Genomic DNA, 20,291 nt, shown 5'->3' on the forward strand with positions numbered 1-20,291 from the left:
CTATGCACTGAAAAATATCGGAACTAAGTATGGATTAGAATTTAATTAAGTCCAAGCTGGCTTTAATTTAAAGTTCTCATCGGAAAAGTAATCAAAGAAAAAGAACAATTCGTTTTTAGTTATTAGATTATAATTATCTATTATCTATTTCTCTCAGTGCCTTTACCTCTCTGATTTCAGCTCGCTAGAGCTCTTAGATAAGCCCAAGTTGCCGTCGCATTTCCATGAGATTTGTATCTTATTTTTATGGCAGTTTGTCTTTCGTCACTACGTGATTTTGCATGTGCTGAGGTGGGCAAAAGGAGAAGTGGAAGGGGAAAATTGTTAAAGGTCAGAAAGAGCACCTATATCAAATCAAAACATACTCAGTGGGATATTCGAATACAATCTCATATATATATATAAATCCCCAATAACACTAGGAATCTTATCTCCGGTAATGAATCCCATTTGCAAAATCGATATCAACAAACCCGAGTGCCAGCGTTGGATGAACGAGGTGTACGACAGGTGTCGACATCTCCTTCTTAACAATAATGCACCGATCAAGCAGTATTCCCTGTGGTGGCTCTACGAGACCTCGGCTGTCTACAAGGACATAAACCTAATGACCGCCAGAGATTGCCAAAGGCTAAAGCGGGAACTGGACAAAGAACCTGAAGGGGAAGAGGCCGAGGAAGCGGATTTAACGCTAATCGTAGGTTTCATATTGGGTGCTACTGCCATCGTAGTCCTTCTACTTATTTGGCTCTGCATAAAACGACAACGATCCAAGCCGACACAAACCAGTGTAGCGAGTGGCCCGATACCCGAAGTCAAAACTAAGGATGGAGATCTCGAAAAGCAAAAGGGTCCCCAAGAAATATCTGAAAAATGCAAGAAAAGGAGCCTAAACATAAGGAAGTGGTTGCGCCGGCAGTTTCGTCCCTGCATGTTGCATAGCGAGAACCAGATCAAAGAGTTTGAGCTGGCGACCGAGAGACAGGTGGCCACCCACAACGAGCGAATCAAGTTAAAGATCGCCTTGTGGACAAAGGCCCAGGAGCGGGATGCGCAGAGGAAGCTGAAAAGGCAAGAAAAGCAGCGTCAGCATCATGCAAGGAATTATAATAGTTTTGTGCCGACAACTTAGTTGATTCTCCAAGTTGATAATACGTTTTTAATATAATTATATTCTTTGATATTCTCAAATAGAAATTTTGAATTGTTGAAATTATTTCTTACAAGTATATTTCATATATATCTAAGTAAGTAATCTTTTCCACTATAGATTCATTCAATTAAAACTCAGCTGACAGCTAATTGTCTGACCTTAGCTGTTAATTTATTTCTTATTTTAGCTGACAAAAGGTAACGAGAAATTCACACACTCACACCCACCCTCCTTTTGCTTTGACACTGGGTGTCTTTTACCTGAACTTTGATTTTTTCAAGGGGTATTCGTAGTATTTTATTTCTCTTGTCGCCGGGCTTGTTCCCTTGTGGCATCATCAATCATGCAACGATAGCGCAGGCGCAAATGCCAAGCTGTAAGCCCAGGTCCAGAGATGGGAATAACCATTAAGAAGGGGTTACCAGGGGTCTACAAATTAGGCTTTGAAGGAAGTTACAAGGCGGTAGAGCTAGAAAATAGTTAACATTAACTAACATTAACCTTTTCCATTGATAGCACTTAATTAACAGGTTTGCTGGGTCTAAATACTATTTTAAAATAATTTTAAATATTTTTATATATATTTTATATTTTTGTTATATTTTTTATATATTTTTATATTGTTTTATATTTGTTTATATTGTTTTTTATTTTTTTTATAAATTTTGTTATATTGTTTTATATTTTTATACCCTTGCAGGGTATTCTAATTTCAGTCAGAAGTTTGCAACGCAGTGAAGGAGACGTTTCCGACCCTATAAAGTATATATATTCTTGATCAGCATCAACAGCCGAGTCGATCTAGCCATGTCCGTCTGTCCGTCTGTCCGTCTGTCCGTCCGTCTGTCCGTCCGTCTGTCCGTCCGTCTGTCCGTCCGTCTGTCCGTTTCTACGCAAACTAGTCCCTCAGTTTTAAAGCTATCTTAAAGCTATCAACTTTGCATATAGTCTTCTATATGCTCTCACTGCTATATATGTCGGAACTGGCCGGATCGGACGACTATATCATATAGCTGCCATACAAATGTTCGATATATTTTTAGAAACAAAATTATAACTTTGCTGTTTTTCAACATTTTTGCACCATTTTTTAGATATGACCATTTTATATTATTTCTGAATTTTGGTAAAAATTTTATGAAAATCGGACGACTATATCATATAGCTGCCATAGGAACGATAGGGAAATTAATAGAAAACAAGAACGGAAGCTAACTTCGGCACGCCGAAGTTTGTATACCCTTGCAGATTGGTTTTGATGTTTATATTATAGACTTAAATGCTGAAAACACTCACAAAACAGAGTTTCATTACATTTTACCTATACTTATTATGTTTACAGTTTGACAGTTACAGTTTTACATTCCCAGCTTTACATTTTCTCTACATTTACCGATCGCTTCTATGGCAGCTATAAGATATAGTTGTCCGATTTTTATGAAATTCATACCAAAATTTTAGAATAATAAAAAAAACTTATATCTCAGAGTAGATCAAAATACGTTGAAAAACAACGAAGCTATAATTTTATTTGTATTAATTTCCCGATCGTTCCTATGGCAGCTATATCATATAGTCGTCCGATTTTCATCAAATTTTTACCAAAATTCTAAAATAATATAAAATGGCCATATCTAAAAAATTATGCAAAAATGTTTAAAAACAGCAAAGTTATAATTATTTTTCTATAAATTTATCGAACATTTGTATGGCAGCTATATGATATAGTCGTCCGATCCGGCCCGTTCCGACATATATAGCAGTGAGAGTATATAGAAGACTATATGCAAAGTTTCATTCAGATAGCTTTAAAACTGAGGGACTAGTTTGCGTAGAAACAGACAGACGGACAGACGGACAGACGGACAGACGGACATGGCTAGATCGAATCGGCTGTTGATGCTGATCAAGAATATATATACTTTCTAGGGTCGGAAACGTCTCCTTCACTGCGTTGCAAACTTCTGACTGAAATTATAATACCCTGCAAGGGTATAAAAATTATAGATTCGTTGTTTTTCAACGTATTTTCATCTACTCTGGGATATAAGCTTATTTTATTATTCTAGAATTTTGGTATAAATTTCAAAAAAATCGGACATCTATATCATATAGCTGCCATATAAACCGATCCGTAGATGTATACAAAATGTAAAGCTGGTAATGCAAAACTGTAACTGTCAAACTGTAAACATAATAAGTATAGGTAAAATGTAATGAAATAATATCTGCAAGGGTATACAAACTTCGGCGTGCCGAAGTTAGCTTCCTTTCTTGTTTTTTTGTATAAATAGTAAAGCAATATCTTTTAGTCTGCCTTTTTCCATTCAATATTTGCATTAATAAATTATTAATAATATAAAACTATTGTCAGAGGCCGCAAAAATAATAGAAATTTGGGTCAGGGCAGTCGATTGACGTCAGTTTAGAAATATAGTACTTGAATATCGGGATATATACGCATTCATATAGTGCTCTTCCACATGTTCTAGCCACTTTGCTTCATCGACGAATTTGAGCCATTATGAAGGCAACACATCATGGGCCCATTTTTCCCATGTAACCAATTAGTGCGGAAACAAGAACTACACAGGAAGAATTTTTATAAACCTATATTATATCAAATATTACAATATCAGACTAGCATTGGCTATCTTCTATAACTTTATCTTGTATTTATTACATTTTGAGTAAAGTCAAGCTTAGGCCAAAATTTAATTTCAGTGTAGTTACCGCTTATGACTTTGGTTTCAGTAACCTGCAGTGGGTGGTTGGGTGACTGGCTGGCTGGTTGGCTGGCGGAAAAGCCATTAATTACCCCACACAACAACGGAGGCCCAATGCTAATGATGCTCGACTATGATGAGGCTGATGGAGTGGGCTAATAGGTTGCTTGGTAACACTCGAAACCCTGCGGCACAGCCTGAAGCCCCTGAAGCTCCTAGAACCCGCAACATGATGAGTATATATGCTCATGTCATTTTCAATGTTTCATAAGCTTAAATATTATGGGACTTTAAAAAGTTTTCCAATCGAGGACTTCATTTATCCTTTCATCCATCTCTTTCTCTAACACTTGTTATTCTGCTCGATTGATTTTTCCCTCCGAAGGAGGAGAGCTTGAATGTATTTTAATTGGCTGCCAAATGAGCTGGACAACGCTGTAATCGACTCAAGTGGCCCTGCTCCAGTTTTCCCGTCTAGTTTTTCTCAATTTCCCTTTGCCCTTATTGTATTTCCGCATATATTTCCTGGTCTCTGGAGTATTACTTTTGAGTGGTTAAGAAAATAAAAATGCCAAAGCTGCAAGTTTTTTACCCCTTAAGGCATTTCCATCAATATTTAATTTGTATTGATTTATATGTCTTGGTGGGGAAAACAAGCAGCCACAAATTGATTTTCTCGATTTTCTAGTTTTGATTTTTTTTTTTTTTTATTCAAATGTTCTTTGACCTTATAAATTTATATATACGTTGTAATACAAACTTAATTCCCCTAATTACAATTTTTTGAACGTTCATCAAACCTTTGGGTTAGTATTTATTGTTACCGCTTTTGGGTGTTGCTCAAAATATTTGCATAATTTTAGTTTTGTTGGCTAAACAAGAAAATATTTACCTAATGCGACCTTCAAAAAATATATTTTTTCGTTTGTTTGTGTTTGAACTCAAGTCAACCTGCATTTAACCCGCCTTAACCTTAACCTCTCTTTATCTATATATTTATTTTTTTTTTGGGTTGTTATAAATGATTGAATAGTTTTTAATTCCGTGTAAGAAATATCAGCTGCACGTGGTATATTTATAAAGAAAAGCTTTTACAGGGAACTAGTTGCACATGCACTTGGGTCAGACTTGGGGGAAATTTATTCAAAGGAATTGCAGTGAAAAGCTTCTCAGCTTACCCCCCCTTTTCCTCTTCCCACTCGACTGTGTAACCGGTGGTAACGAAGTGTGATCTAAACCAATAGAAATCAGAATATATTAGTATTAAGGATAGGAATTAAGTTTTATTAGGCCTCAAAAAAAAGTGTCAAGGAAGTCGCAGGATGGTACATATTCCACGTAGACTTCCGTGTTATCAAAATTCCAGGAAAAATAAAACATAAACAACTGGGGAATAAACAAAAATAGAAAAGAATTGTATAAAGAAAAAGATATACAGTGAGTGTGAGAGAGAGAGGGGAGGCGGGAGGCGGGAAATGGGAAAACTACAACGGGAAAAGCAATTGAAAAGTCACGGACAAAGTGTTAACTTTGTACGTTCGACATCTGCCATCCGCCGATGTTCGTCGATTCCTTCTTATGCATTATTTATTCCACCGACGACGACACGAGCTGTGCACAGCTGTCAAGGCTATCGATTCCAAGTAAATCTAAAAATATAGCTAAAGGTTTTAACTTAGAAAGGAAAGATATTTCCATTAATTTGTAGTTGGATTAAGACTTTAAGAAATATATATATATATTTTTGCATTTAAGTTTTATTTTCTGGCTTGGACTCTGCTCGTTCCCCATTAATTACTGGACGGCCGCACTTTAATTGACATTTGCCGGCTCACTGATAGAACTGCCTCGGCTCTCTATCACTCTTAACGATGATGCCAATTGACGCAGTCAGTCAGTCAGTCAGTCAGTTAGTCAGTTAGTCAGTCATTCAGTTAGTCATTCGTTTACTGAGCTACTGATTTACTGATTTCGACAGCCAGTTACTCTGAGGCGTTGGCACTTGATGCCTTTGTGAAGCTTGTCTTTTGTTTTTAACTTGGGTGGCATTCTTTTTTGCTTTTTTTTTTAACTTTCATTGTAATAAAAGCAAAAAACAAAACGGGAACAATGAAAATGGAAAAATTCAAAGTGACAAATGAGCGATGTTTTTATTGTAAGCTGTTGACTCCAGCTGAAATTCCAAGGCAGCTACAACAATCGTAATAATAATAATGAAGCTTAATGTTATATTTCTTAACTTAATTATTAAGTTACTTAAAACGATAAGGCTGATTAAGGTAATAAAATCAATTTAGTTAAATGTTCTAGCTTGGTTTCGATAATCCCTGAAATTATTACTGAGACTTGTTTTAGTTTTTTTTGTTGTGAAAACCGGTTCCTGTGATGCCAGTTGAGTTGCATCATCTTAATGGAAAATATTAATTCCGGTGCTGACGATGACCACGTTAAAGTCAAGTCCAGTTTCAGAGTATTTAAGCCATTCTTAAGGTCTGTTAAATAGCACAATATTTTAACTAAAGTGTCATTTACTTTAAGGGATTTAAACAAATTAGAAACATTTAAGGCTTATATTTATGGTTTATACTTCATTTTCTAACTAACAATTTGTTAACTTAAGTTTCATTTTGTTTCCTTAATTTATGAAATTATTTATATATAAAACATTTTGTTTTCAGAGATCGAGGGGGGTCCCCATTGTATTTCTCTATCGATTTGTAATTTTGTCAGTGGGCCACCTTTCAATGTTAAACATTTCCCTGGTTTTTCCTCTGTTTTCCCCCCATTTGCATTTCTATTTCTACTTTTATTTGCCCTTTTCACTTTCATTTGGGGGTCTAAGTTATTAACTTTGGTTCCACCTAAGTTTGCCCTGTCTCTTTGGGGTGCTTAGTTGCCTGGTTGGTTGGTTAGTTGTTTGGTTAAAGCATTTCACTTTTCCTCCAATATATATTTTTGTCGATTTTCTTTAATATTTTGTTGGCCACGCCCACACGCAACTAGCGCTTTTACTTTCTACCAGAAAACATAACTACATTTGTTAAACTTTTGTCTTTGTTTTTATATTGATCTTTTTTCTCCTTTCTCCCGTGTCTTTTCAGGTGAGTAAGAAAGATAATTCTCATAATTCCCAACCAGCAACCTAACCTAATCTTTATTCTTTGATCTCTTGGTAAGTGGACTAACGGTCGCCGTGGACCTTCCATTAATCTTCATTCTTGGAGTTTTTGACAATGACTCATGGTACACTCGATTCGCGCAGTACCTTTCATCTGGTTGTGTCTAACTGCAGTCCCTGCATGACTCACACACACGCCTCGATTGGTGTGCAAAAGTGGTCGCAAATATAGGTATTTTTCGGGGTTTTAAAAAAATTAAAGGTAATGTCAGGGTATTTTTATTTTTAAATTGTAAAAGAACAATAGCAAACGAAAGGGGTTTATTTAAAATAAATAAATCCAAATGGGATTTAAGGCAGAATAAAAAATATCTACTCAAGCTATAACAAGTTGGGAATTTTAGTGCCAAGAAAATGGTTACTACCGAAGCCCCTTGTTTGATTTATAGCTAATTACAGATTCTATAAACAAATTCAACTTATTTAGCAAGTTGGCCAGCACCTACCTTTTTCTTTTAACTTTCCTTTGAATATATATAATATATAGGTATATGCTTCTTCTGTTCCTATTAAAATACCCTTGACTGTTTAAGCGGCTCTCTGATTGTTTGGTATTTTTGCGTTTCTGCTGCTTTTGGCCATTTATTGCCGGTCCGACTAGAACTTGGCAAAGACCAAAACAAATGTATATACATACTATATATCCCAGATTCACTCGGATGACTCAGTCGCCGCAGATGAGATGGAAATGCAGCTGACATCAGCAGGGCGAGCAGAGCAAGTGAGATGGGTGTTAAAGAGGTGAGCTCTCACTCTCTCTGTCTCTCTCTCTTTGCATTTTCTAATTAAATAAAAAACCATTTTCGAGGTAACCTGGCGACCCCGCCTTTGGCTGGGTCACCCACAGCTAAATAAATCCACAGAAAATAAAGTAAAGCAGAAAAGGGCAGCATTGAAAAGATCACAAATTGCCTTTCACTTTTATTATTCCCAAGAAATAAAACAAAGAAGAAAATAAAATATTTAAGCAAATTTAACATTAAAATCTTCTTTTAATCAACTTTATAACCCTAGCAAAATACTTCTAAAAGTGCGCTATTTCCTGTATTTAGTCGAGCATTAATTTTAATGAGATGCTAAAATAATTTATGATGTCTGCCATATGTGTCTTTTGGTAATTCTTTGCGTTCATTCATTATTTTTACAGCTAATTTAATTGTATTCTCTTTATGACAGTGATGAACGAACTGTTTACTAACGGATATTTTTATTGCTTTTAAGTTTACAATGGTTGATGAATATATTTTAGTTATAATTTATATATATCCTTTAAAATCGCTAATTTATTTTAGGAAAGCCTTTCTTTGAAAATATTTTAAAATCGGTTTGAGAATATTTAAAATTTTAAAAAGAAATCAATCGATCAAAATACAAATTTATTTATTATTTATACCCTTTGCCAGGGTCATGAAAGCAATCTGACCAAATTAAGATTTTCGCTAGCCAAATTTTTTATTAATTTTTGCTGAATAATTGCTTGCATTGGTGGCACTGTGGTGCGGTTGTTGATGGTGCGTCATCCGCGTTTTCATTGCCGTCAGATGTCGACGGTTTCTTGAACTCGTCGGATGTCATCTTGCGCCTCGTTCCTCGCTCGTCAAACTTAATTGGCAGCCAACCACCCACCCACCCATTGCCGCCGCCCAGCCACCAGTTCCACCCCGACTTCACCCACTCCACACCCCCCAAATTGCCACCTCGTCAGCCGCTGCCTAGCGATAAATGCAAATTAAATATCATTTAATGCTAAAGAGATGAGAAAAAATACGAAAAAATCAAAAAAACGATGCCTTGAACCTTTCAACACAAATATTTGTTGGCAGCTCGTTTTCTTTCTTTTTTTCTGATTTCCGGAAGTTTAGCTAAATGTTTTTTTTATTTGTTGTTGTTGCTTATTTTATGGTTTTTTAAATGGTGCGAGATTTTGTAGATTATCAAAAAAAAAAAAAAAGAGAGAATCTATAAGTGTATTTTGGTTTGTGTTGTATTGTCTTATACCCTTACATAGGGTATTTCGATTTTCTCCTTTAGGGAGTTTTTGGAAATTGTATAACTAAGCTTATTTAATTATATTTGAAATTGAAACAAACGGTTAGAACTTTCCATCTTTGATCTACTTTAAAAGTATGTATGTATCTTATAGTTTGTATCTGACTGTTTTCGATTACGTTTTATATTTTATTCTATATTAAATTCAAACTGAAAAATCATATACTTGAGAGTATCTTTTCATCTTTTTTGATCTATTTTAAAAAGTATATTTGTATCTGTATCTTATTGTTTGTATCTGATCTTGTAGCCCGACTTTATAAGGAGAGGCAACCATACAGCTGGTCGTTGCCGACTGTTTGTATATTTTAATTATTATGCCTGAGCCGCCTTTGTTTTGTCGCAGCATTTGCCATTTCATAAAATTTCATAAATTATTGCACAATTAACCTTGAAGCTGGAATATGTATGTATGTACATATGTATATATGTATGCTTCCCTTTTTAAGTTTTTCCTCGAGAGTTGTCTGAATTCTGCGATCTTGAGAACTTGCCGCTGCGTTGGTCGTTGGTTTTTATGCGGCCAGACATTACCAGATAACCCATTTGACACTCGGCAGCAGTTTGCGACTCATTTAAAGTGTATTAAGTTCTTTTTTGCCATTGCCTTTTGCTTTTCTCTCTTTTATGTTTTGTTTCACTTTTCATTTCAGTGCTTTTTGTGCTCCCCACACTCATAAATATTGTTTTGTGTTCTTGGGAACTGAACAGCAGAGGCTGTGTTCTGGTCATGGTCCACATCTCCTCATCTCCTAATGTCCATGCTTGGGTATACATATATATAGCACTACAACTGCGAACTTCAGGTTTTCTAGGGGGCTTTGAATCATAGCAAGGGTATTTGCTAATTCAATGCTGTATATAATATATAGTTTTTAGAAATTAAAGAACATTCTACATCACTAAAGTAGTTCTAAGAGGAAATAAGTCATTCAAAGAGAGATAGAAGAAACTATAATCAAAAGGGGTTCTTTCTTATTGCAATATATGTATATACAAAATATAAATATATACGATTTAGTATCTATATTTAAACCCGGTCTTTATTTTTATGCAAATCGCAAGATTCTGTCTCAAATAATGATTCTAATTATATACTGTTATACACGTTGTCAGAATTTATATGGTAGGTATATATTTTAAGCAGGTTTTGTTTCAAACGAATTGTGCTTAATTATGGCATATATAAATAATTTTTATAATTAAGCTTAAAAAGGTTTCGAAACCAAAACAAAACAAATTAAAATGACTTAAAATATATTTTAGATTTCACAAAAGCACGGGTAATTAGCCCATTTCTGATTTATTTTCCTGGTTTGGCAATTCCCTGTTGTATTTCTATTTTTTACCACTCTTTTTTTTATGCCAGATCTTAATTAGACCAGCTAACTTAACGCTCTCTCTCTATCTCTGTAGGCTTTGGGAAATTCGTAATGATTTGTAATGCCTATGTTTTTTCGTTTCCCACTTGATTTTCATGATTAATCGACTTTCTTGGCCAACTCTTCCACTTCAAAAATCTTGCAAATATCTATACCTCTTCCTATATGTTAAAAAAAAGAGGTGAAACCTTCACCGTTGAGGTCCTCGCCAAAAAACACTCCCTCTTTGGCAATCTCCTAACCAATTTTCAACCCATGAAAGCTGCACCCAGCATTTGAATCTGCCCCCAAAAAATAAGAAAAACATGGCCAGGTGAATAAAGTGCATTGAAAACAGCACAATGGCATTTAATAATGGCTTCAAATAAAACGAAAACACAAAAAAAACAAGGTTTAAGGCAAAAAGAAATGTAAGATGAAAGGGCGACCAACACGTGTAATACATGGACCACAAGGCCGTTCATTTAATAACTTGTAATGGAAATGATTATTATGAAAAGTGTTAACACAAATATTATTGTAATTAAAGACCCAACCCAGCCCAATCGACCCCCCCTAAAAACCTATTTAAAGTTTTTGCCAACATTTGCAATCCCTCTTAACGGGGGGCTCTCGACTTTGACTCCCAACAGGTGCTAAAAAAAATGTGACTGGTTTCGATTTCGACTTGAACTTGAATGGATGGTTGATTTTTTAGTTATATTTTCTGTTTTGTTTGGGGTCTCTTCAATTATCGGTGTGTATATATATATGTATATATATGTATAAACCTCAACTGAGTAGGTGGACGAGTGCGAAAACGTAGCTACGTCATCATCATCATCATCATCAAAAGTTGAACTGCGTGCCGAAGGGCAAACTTGCTATAAAAGTCACGTCCTTGACTTAAATATGTTTTGCAGCACTCTCTCGAGTAACTGGGAAATGTACAGAAATGTGTAATGTGCATAGAATGTATTAAAGAACGAAATATGTATATTTAAATTAACATTTTGAAAGTTATAGCCAGTTTAAAGGCTTGCGTGATTATGAATTAATTTTCCAGGTATTTTATATATTTTTAAAATAAATCAATTAAGTTTTTATATTTTTTTATTATATATGTATACATACATATGTATGTATATACAAAGATATATATATAATTGTTAATAGTATTAACTTAATACCTTGAAAAAGATAATCTCAAAGTGAGCGAATGTTAATGACAACATTTTATGATCAATCAATTGAGATTCCTGGAAATGTTTAAGTACACCATATTTTATTTATTTCTCCCACTCTCTTTCTCTCTCGCTTTCTTTCTCCCTTTCTCTACTTGTGTTCTTTCTGTCCCTCTCCTCTACTCCCTACCCTTATCTATTATTTCCCATTGAATTCTCTTATCGCTTTCATCACCTAGCGTCTCTCACGATTCATTCGTCTCTCTGCCAAAGGTTCTTGTTTGTTTTCATACCCTGTAATCGTTGTAAGATGAAACGGGTATACAAGACTTGTGGTCATGCATATAACAGGAACATAGGAAAACCCTAAAGACTTTACAAAAATTATATGGGTTTTATAAACCTTGAAAATGTGTCTAAAACAATTGTTTATTATTAATATTATTAGTTTAATGTTGTAGCAATTTTTTATACATTTATTTTTAAGGTTTTAAAGTATCCAAGTTGGGTAATTCATAGTCGAGGCATTCTCTTCCTTTGATTTCGGACTCTTTTTGCTGGGCACTGCAAATTTATTTACATATTTCACTCTTCCGTTCTCACACACTCGTTTTGTTGTGCCATTCGCTTTACCGTTTGCCGGGGGACTGACCATGTGACTCACATTATTTCATTTCATTGACAAAAGTGTGCCGTCCCGTGGTGAAGTCTTGCAAAAAAAAATTCGATGGAAAACATTTTCATCAGGGCGAAAAAAATACACAAAAACTTTGTCAAAATAAAAATCTCATTAATATATAAATTATTATAAATACATCATATTTTAATCTTTTTATTTTTCAGTTTATATTTTATAATGTTTTTTTTTCTCTGATGTATGTATTTATTCAACAAGTAAGAGTTTGCTTACTAAGTATCTCATAGTCGAGACTCTGAACTATATATTTATATCGTTCATTCCTGATAAATTCTCCTCCCCCTCCTGCTCCCACCAAACACACACACACTCACACTCCCACAGAATTTTGCAGAATTCTGTTTTCATTTATTTAGCTGATTCCAATAATTGCGGAAAAAGGGGTTCCAGCGTACATAGTAGTTGTGTGAAGAAAAGGGGCGATTCAGCCATTGACCCTGAGACTTCAGAGTTCCTCTGTATGTCAATTACTCACATGGGCCTTAATGAATCACACATATACATATACAATATATGTAAATATTATATATAATTTTATATATTTTTTTGGAGAGTACGAATAACTTTTAGATGGAGCCATACAAAATTTCCAAATATGACTAAAACTTATAAAGTCTTATCCTATTTTTTTAAAGATATACACATGTTCATATATTGATATGGGGATGTTTAGTTATTGAGAGGAAAATTATAATAATACAAAAATATCGTGCGATAATATATATCATATAAAAAATAGTTGATTAGCAATAATAAGATCAAAAATGTTGAGGTTTCTTCTGACCTCAAATAAGATGTTTCCATTTATAAGGTTCTAGGAAAAGAAAACCCCAACTGAGAGTCTAGGCTCCTACTGCTATTGTTGAAAAGCTCTCAAAGTTTTAGTACATTTTCGCATTTTCCTCCCTCTTTTCCCAGCTGATGAATTTGAGTGATTGACAAACTGCTTTCCATTCGCTTGACTCGTTGTGACTTCCATCGCTCGAATCGTGGAGCTTCCGCTAATCAAATTGCCTTTGAAGCAACCACGCCCACCGCCCCCCGCCCTACTCTCTCTCCATTCCACCCGCCCGCCCCCGAGTGTGGCCCGCCGCCCTTATTGGTTTGCCACGAGTGTAACATCAACTAAATTAATGTAAATTGAATGACACGCAGTGGGGCCGCAAAGCAGCCGCCAGCAAGGCAAGGGAGTGGGCACTAAGGGCTGCGCCTTCATTTCCCTTTCATCCTGGCGACGAAATATTCCCCAAAAGATAATGAGGAAACAGCGAAATTCTGGAATATTTCACTTTCGACTGAAATAATTGCCAAAAAGTAATGCTTTAGATATTCTATTATTATTGTTATTATATAATTTATTGATTAATAGATTTGTAGTATTATTTCAAGAGTAAAAAACTTGTGAAATCATATTTTCTAATTGAATTTTAAGGCTCATCTTGCCAGGGAAGCTCTCCTGTATCTCCTTAATTCCTGCTGCCTCCTATCCTTATCCTCTTTGGCCATAATACATCGTGTTCCGACTTTGGAATATGCTAATGAGCGTTTAATTTGCCGCTGCTGTTGCTGGTGTAAAACCAAAAAACGCTTTAAATTCACTTTAAACTCGCTGCTTCCTTCCCGTCCTTCCGCACCCGCGGCACGACCTTTACTAGCTACTAAATTCGAATTTAATTGAAATTTTGTCTTTGGCATCGTTAGGTCTCCAGCACCCGCCACTCCCTCCGATTTTCTTAAATTCCCCTGAAAATCGCTGTATAATTAAATGGCTGTTATTAGGGACCGAATTTTGGCAAAAGTCTATGTATATATTCGTGAATACATACAAAACAATATACGAAATAATTTTAAATAATTAAAGTGCTTTAGAAACAAAATTGTAAATTGTAAAGGGATATGGAAGAGGCTAAATTCCTTATACATATATATTTTATATATGACTTCCTGTCTCTGTATATATATATATATATATATAATATTCTCAACAATTATGCCGAGATCAATCAATGTCGAAATCAATTGCAGCTCTGAACTAGAGTTTTGTTATTGTTTGGCTCATTTTTAATCGAGTTAATTGCTACTTTTTATGGCTACATATATTGTATGTATTTTTCTATGCTGTAATTGGGTCTATCTGTGTTCGATCTTGTTTCGTGTTTACGGCACTCAATGTCAATGTCGCGGGCGTTGCTACTTGATTCGCATAGAACAGGAAGAAACAATGTGGTATAATCAAAGAAATATAATAAATTAAACAATGTAAAAAAAAAAGTTATTAAATAGTCCCAACTTTATTTTATTTAAAATTAAAAAAAAATTTTTTATAATTTATATATCGTAAAAATTGTCAAATAATTTTAATAATTTATGATATTTTAAAGCTTTACTTTTCCCAAAAATTAATTTATAAAATTATGGATTAATATTTACATTAAATTCAGTATGTATATTTTGTATGCTCTAAATAAATAAATATATAAATATTAATAAATAAATATAAATATAAAAATAATTTAAAAAAAAATAAATAAATAATTAACGAAATAGAAACAGTCACTCGCTTGACACTATAATTCCCAACTAGTTCTAGCATTTTCCGAGTGGTAACGCAGGTAAATGTTGAGGTCAAGTAGTGAGGAAGTGTGGTTGTTTGGTTGTGTTGTAGTGTTTCAATGTACCCTCTCTATTTCGTAGCTTAGTGTTACTGGTTTATGGAGGAAACGATCAGATATCACCAGAGGGAGTTAGAGATCAGTAAAAAGTCAATGAGATTGATCAATCAGAGGAGGGACTTAGACAAATGTGAGTACACAAAATATGTATATATTAGGGATCTCGTTAATCTTAACGTTAAACAATGTTTAAATGAGAAACTGCAATGAAAAATAGTACAATTTAAAGACAAGGCAAACATTTTTAAGTAAAGAACATGGCTAATTGATTCAGATTTAAATTTTTACATATATTAATTTCCTCATATTTTATTTATATTTAAACCCACGAAACGCACGGTATATGCAAAGTATCTACGAAATTGATTTAACATCTGGAGATGACATATGTTGCTCTCCCCCCCTCCCCCACAATATACAGGAAACAACAACTTTGTCATTCAATTCAATTCGATTTGCATGTTGCCCACCCTCGTTTTTTTGTTGTTTTATTTTCTATTTTTTCTTTTATTTTTCTTCTCCTTCCTTTTGTTTTTTGTCAACTTGCATTTCTCTCAGTCTCTGTCTCTAAGCGCCTTAAAAAACCGAAGACGTTGACGCTTTTACTGTAATTGGCAGGTTGTTAAATTGTAGGATAATTGAGTCTCTCTTGCCTTTGATTAGACTTTGTGGTGAAACTAATTAAAATTATTAATCTGTGTCATTGCAGGTGAGTCGAGTCCATAGGAAATTATCGTTCAGATACACTCTTCAGTCTTGGTAAAAAGCAAGGAATTAACTGGTATTTATTGATGGATAAAAAGTTGAAGAGGAATATTAAAGGGTAAATGATTAACAAAGTAGACAATCATGGGTTGTATGTATGTATCTTATTCTTTATTTTATTTAAATTTTTTCTTATTTGAAAACTGATGAATTTTCAAGAGAAAAACCACCTTTTGCGTGACACACATTGAAGGCAGACCTTCTGGCCGACGCATTTGCATTGACGTGGATAAGTTTTAGTTAACTGCCCAAAGTCATGACGGGGGAAAATAGGGGAAATGTGTAAAAGGGCTAGGGAAAGGGGTTTCGAGTTTGGGTTGGTTTGTTTTTTTCACGTTTTATAGAGAATTGAACACACCCCAAAAAAGCAGAAAAAAAGAACAGCAACTCGATTTTCCTTTACAACATTGAGACAACATTGTCATGGTCTATTTGGCTTTTGGGTTTTGTTTTTTCCCCTCCTGTCAAGCACTACACGGCAAATAAAGAGTATGGTGAATATATAAAAATTGAAATTTAAAGATTATCTCAGATATTTCAAGGGAATAATACCCTCCTCTTCCTCCTTCTCCTAACCTTAATGGCTTGTTGCAAAAAACCTCCTGGCGGGAAAACCTTCAAAAAACCTAGAAAAAAATTCAATTACGAGCCACGCCTAAAAAAAGAATAAGAAACAACCCACCTAAGCCTGGGCTTATGAGTTTTTGGCTTGGAAAACCAGGCTTCTTCGTCTACGACAGTAATTTTCTCAGCTAAATTTACCTCTTTTCTCCCGAACCCCTCTTCCTCCCCAACCAGCGGTGAAAAGCTTAAAAGATTTGCTTTGTGCGCGAGCTCCTCATTTTTTGTAATAACTTTCAGTTATGAAACGGAAAGAGGCCCTGGCGAGATATTGTATTCTAAAATTACAAAGCAACACACACACACAAATCTATATTAAGCATAATTTTAAATTATTTTACATTCAACACCCACCTCCTACCCATGGGGTAAAGGCAGTCCCAGTCGCTCCCTTTCCACCTGGCTTGTTTAGGGTCTGCGTAAATCAACCCAGTGGAAATTAGTTGGAGCTAAATCGCTGAGAAATTGACTTTAAATGAGGCTAATTAGGCCAAAGGGTTAACCACTCGGCAGGGGCCAGGTCATTAGGGTTACGCAGACAAGCATTAATAATATTATAATTAATTTTATTTAACAAATTGTAGCCTTATCTTCAAGTTTTTAAAATTAATAAAAATATTTAAGTTTCTTAGGGATGGGTTTTTCATATTGACCCCATTGTACTTTGGGGCGGGTGGGGGTGGCCATGACCTTGGCTCCTCACAGTCCCTGAGTACTGCCTTTTTGGGTCTTGTGATCCCAAACTCAAATATTTATCCCATTTACATGCCTAAACAATGTGTGCCTCAATTTCCAACTGACACTGACAGACATTCCGACTATGGTATCTTCCTGTCGAGACCGAGACCGAGACCCAAAATGCTGGCCAGGCTCAATCTAATTAGTTGTTTTTTTTTCTGCTTTCTGTTTCTATTTTGAGACCACACACAAATTAGGTTTTCTGTGTCTTAAAGGAGCAAAATGGCTTTAATATAAAGAGCAGACCTAACTACTAACTATACAAATATTCTGGTTCAAAGAAATGAGTTCACCATTTTCCCCCTAATTTATATTATGGTAATTTGCATAGTATTCCTGGTTTCTGGCTCCACCACCACACCCATTTCTCCAACTGTGAATGCTTCTCCTACGCTCTGATTAATTGTGAATTATGTCATGATTTCCACAAGTTATCTGTTTATGTAAGCGCATAATTTAATTTTATGAAAAATTGACCGGCTTATATATATATTTGTTGAACTCCGCTAATGAAGCTACACTTGTAACCTGACCTGAAATCCCAAGTTAAAACAGTTTGTCTGCTTATTTAGCGCAGGCCAAGTTTCTTTGGCTTTGGCTTTGGCTCCAAGAAGTTGGAAAATTATGCTAATTTTTTTGGGCGCAGTGTTGGAAGTTGGTAACCCTTTGGTAAAGCGTTTACCAATTCAATTAGCCCCACACTGATTGTGGCTTAGAGTGTGTGGCTTAAGCTGACAAAAAAGTAAAGAAAATATGAAAATAAGTTATCTATGGCGGAGTGTGGATACCCTGCAGCTGTGAGGCATACATATATAGCTAAAAAAACAATAATAACTAATGAAAATTTAGTAATATAATATAATTTTATATTTATAAAAAATTTAATATTATAAAAGCCTTTGCCAACTTTTATTGTCACCCCAAAGCAAGCTATATGTATTTTCAACATTTTAGAAATGTTCCTAAACATTTTCCCAGCAACATTGTCTTAGCAACATGTAACTAACCACATATCCTTGTGCATTTTGTCGTGTTAGATTTAATTTTTTATGCACAGGGATTTACAAATTACGAAATAAATTGATAAAAAAAAGTTTTTAAGATAAATTAAATTTATAAAATAAATTCAAATTAATGCAACCCACAGAGCTTAGCTTAACAGGTATCTCAGGGTCTATATCTCCCTCTACTTGCTATTTATCGTAATTTTTTTTTTTTAACAATTGCAATTGAAATTCGTCTGGAAGCGCCACAAAGAGACTCGGCTTCAACTCGATCAATGTCAATTGCACCTGCAGCACAGCAGCAGCAACAACAGCAACAACAATCATTGAGCGATAAACCGGCGATAAAACGATAAACGATTTGCTGCTGCATTGTCAACACGACATGTTTGGTGAAAAGCCAAACCGAGTGCAAGACCGAGGCACCTCCTCCGGAAATCTCGAACATCTCCCCAGACCCGCGGCGACTTTCAAAGTCAACAACAACCAGATTGAAATGAGAAAAGTAAACGGTTGCTGCAACTTGTTGTCGCTGCTGCTGCTGATGAATGTTAAGTAATTGCATTGAACTGTTTGTTATTGTTGTTGTTGTTGTTGTTCAGTCAGCGCCGGATAATCGGATAAGTTTAAACAGAAACATCTGCTGCGATCGGGAGATATATATTATGTGTGAGTACGTGACGAATTTGTGAAGAACACCGCGGCGAGAAAACAGATGGTGTGCTGTTTTTGGGTCCGATTACAAAACACAGTGTTTCTAGTAGAATTTAGAAACTGAAAAATATATATATAACTTAAATAATTGTAAGGGTAGAAAATAAGGCAAGCAAGTGTCTATTAATCTCCAGAATCTCTGAAGATTCTACCAATTTATAGCCAGTGTATCTTGGAGATACCTAAATGCTATCTATTAGTTTGAGATTCGTGCTGTGTCTAATTTAGTGTCTCTTGGTGGCGCCACTCGCTTTCGGCATTTATTTCTCTGTCCTATTGCCAACTGAAATTCTTTTTATAAAATCACAGCCACACCACCCACTATTACAAATTGTATTTCTTTGGCAAAGATTGCACAAGAAACAAACATGCATGCATAGTACTACATATAATAAATCGTAAAGCTTGCCTATATGCTGTTCTCTGCTTAAACTTTGACGAGGAATGGAGGAATGGGACTGGGGCTGGAGGTGGATCATCATCATCTGGCAGCTCAGGTGCTGCTTCAGGTGTTGTTCCAAAGAGGTAGTGATACATCTGCGCCTCTGCCATAAAAGTTAAGTGGCCAACAAATGTGGCAATTTCTTCTTCATTGTGTGACTCCTATTTTCCAACAACATGTATTTATTTTTTCTTCGTTTTTTATTTATTTTTCTCAGACCCCCCCACACGCAATAATAATATTATTTTTGTATTTTTTTTTTTTTCGGTCTTCTATTTTATTTGTTTGTGACCAACTCGAGTCGATAGTCAAGCGATATGCAGCGAATTAAGGTCAAGTTTGTCGCATGTGCGTGCCATCATCATCATCATCATGATAATCGCCGTAGTCGTAGTCGTAATCCTCATCGGTGGCGGTGCGTGTTGCAATCTTTTTAGTGCCACCGCCACATGTCGCCACTGAAGAACTAGACACAGAGAGAGAGAGGGGTATAGAGGGGATATCAATCATAAAAATTTCAGGTTTATTTGTTGCTATTCTCACCGTTAGCAGCTTTCTCAGGAAAGTCATCAAACTGTAAATTGGCAAAAATGATGGAAAAGTAATGGGCATCAATGGCTTAATATCCTAAAAATGAGGGATGGGATCCGATATATTGACGTGAGCATTCATAAATCAATATATTAACCCAAAAATACACAATGTGAGCGATGTATCGATATTTTATTTCATATATCGAAGCAATGTAATCAAATAGATTATATTATAATAGATTATATTTTTAACGATATTTTAAAGTTAAATGCGACATTATTAAATATTAAAGATTATATTTATTGGGACAAAATAAAAATAAAAAAGTGATTAATTAGTTGATGATGACAAATACATAGTACCCCTGAATGCGATAGTTTTCGATAAATAAAATTCGATAAACCACAAATATATTTTTTGTGCTGTTTTATTCAACAAACTCTTCTCCTCAAA

The 20,291-nt window shown here is 35.0% G+C and overlaps 2 protein-coding genes across 3 annotated transcripts in view; both read left to right on the forward strand.

The window, feature by feature from the left end:
* LOC108083457 (rho guanine nucleotide exchange factor 10) overlaps positions 1-20,291 on the forward strand; it is a 77,146-nt gene that overhangs the window by 40,472 nt on the left and 16,383 nt on the right. The window lies entirely within an intron of this gene.
* LOC121502166 (uncharacterized) lies at positions 358-1,197 on the forward strand. The gene has a single exon (XM_041775168.2). The coding sequence runs from the start codon at positions 440-442 to the stop codon at positions 1,130-1,132; it is 693 nt and encodes a 230-aa protein (XP_041631102.1). The 5' UTR covers positions 358-439; the 3' UTR covers positions 1,133-1,197.

The sequence above is a fragment of the Drosophila kikkawai genome, chromosome X (genome assembly GCF_030179895.1).
Source record: "Drosophila kikkawai strain 14028-0561.14 chromosome X, DkikHiC1v2, whole genome shotgun sequence".
NCBI lineage: Eukaryota > Metazoa > Arthropoda > Insecta > Diptera > Drosophilidae > Drosophila > Drosophila kikkawai.

Excerpts from the sequence above, each read along its gene's own strand:
- LOC121502166 (XM_041775168.2), top strand. The coding sequence starts at position 440 with ATGAATCCCATTTGCAAAATCGATATCAACAAACCCGAGTGCCAGCGT.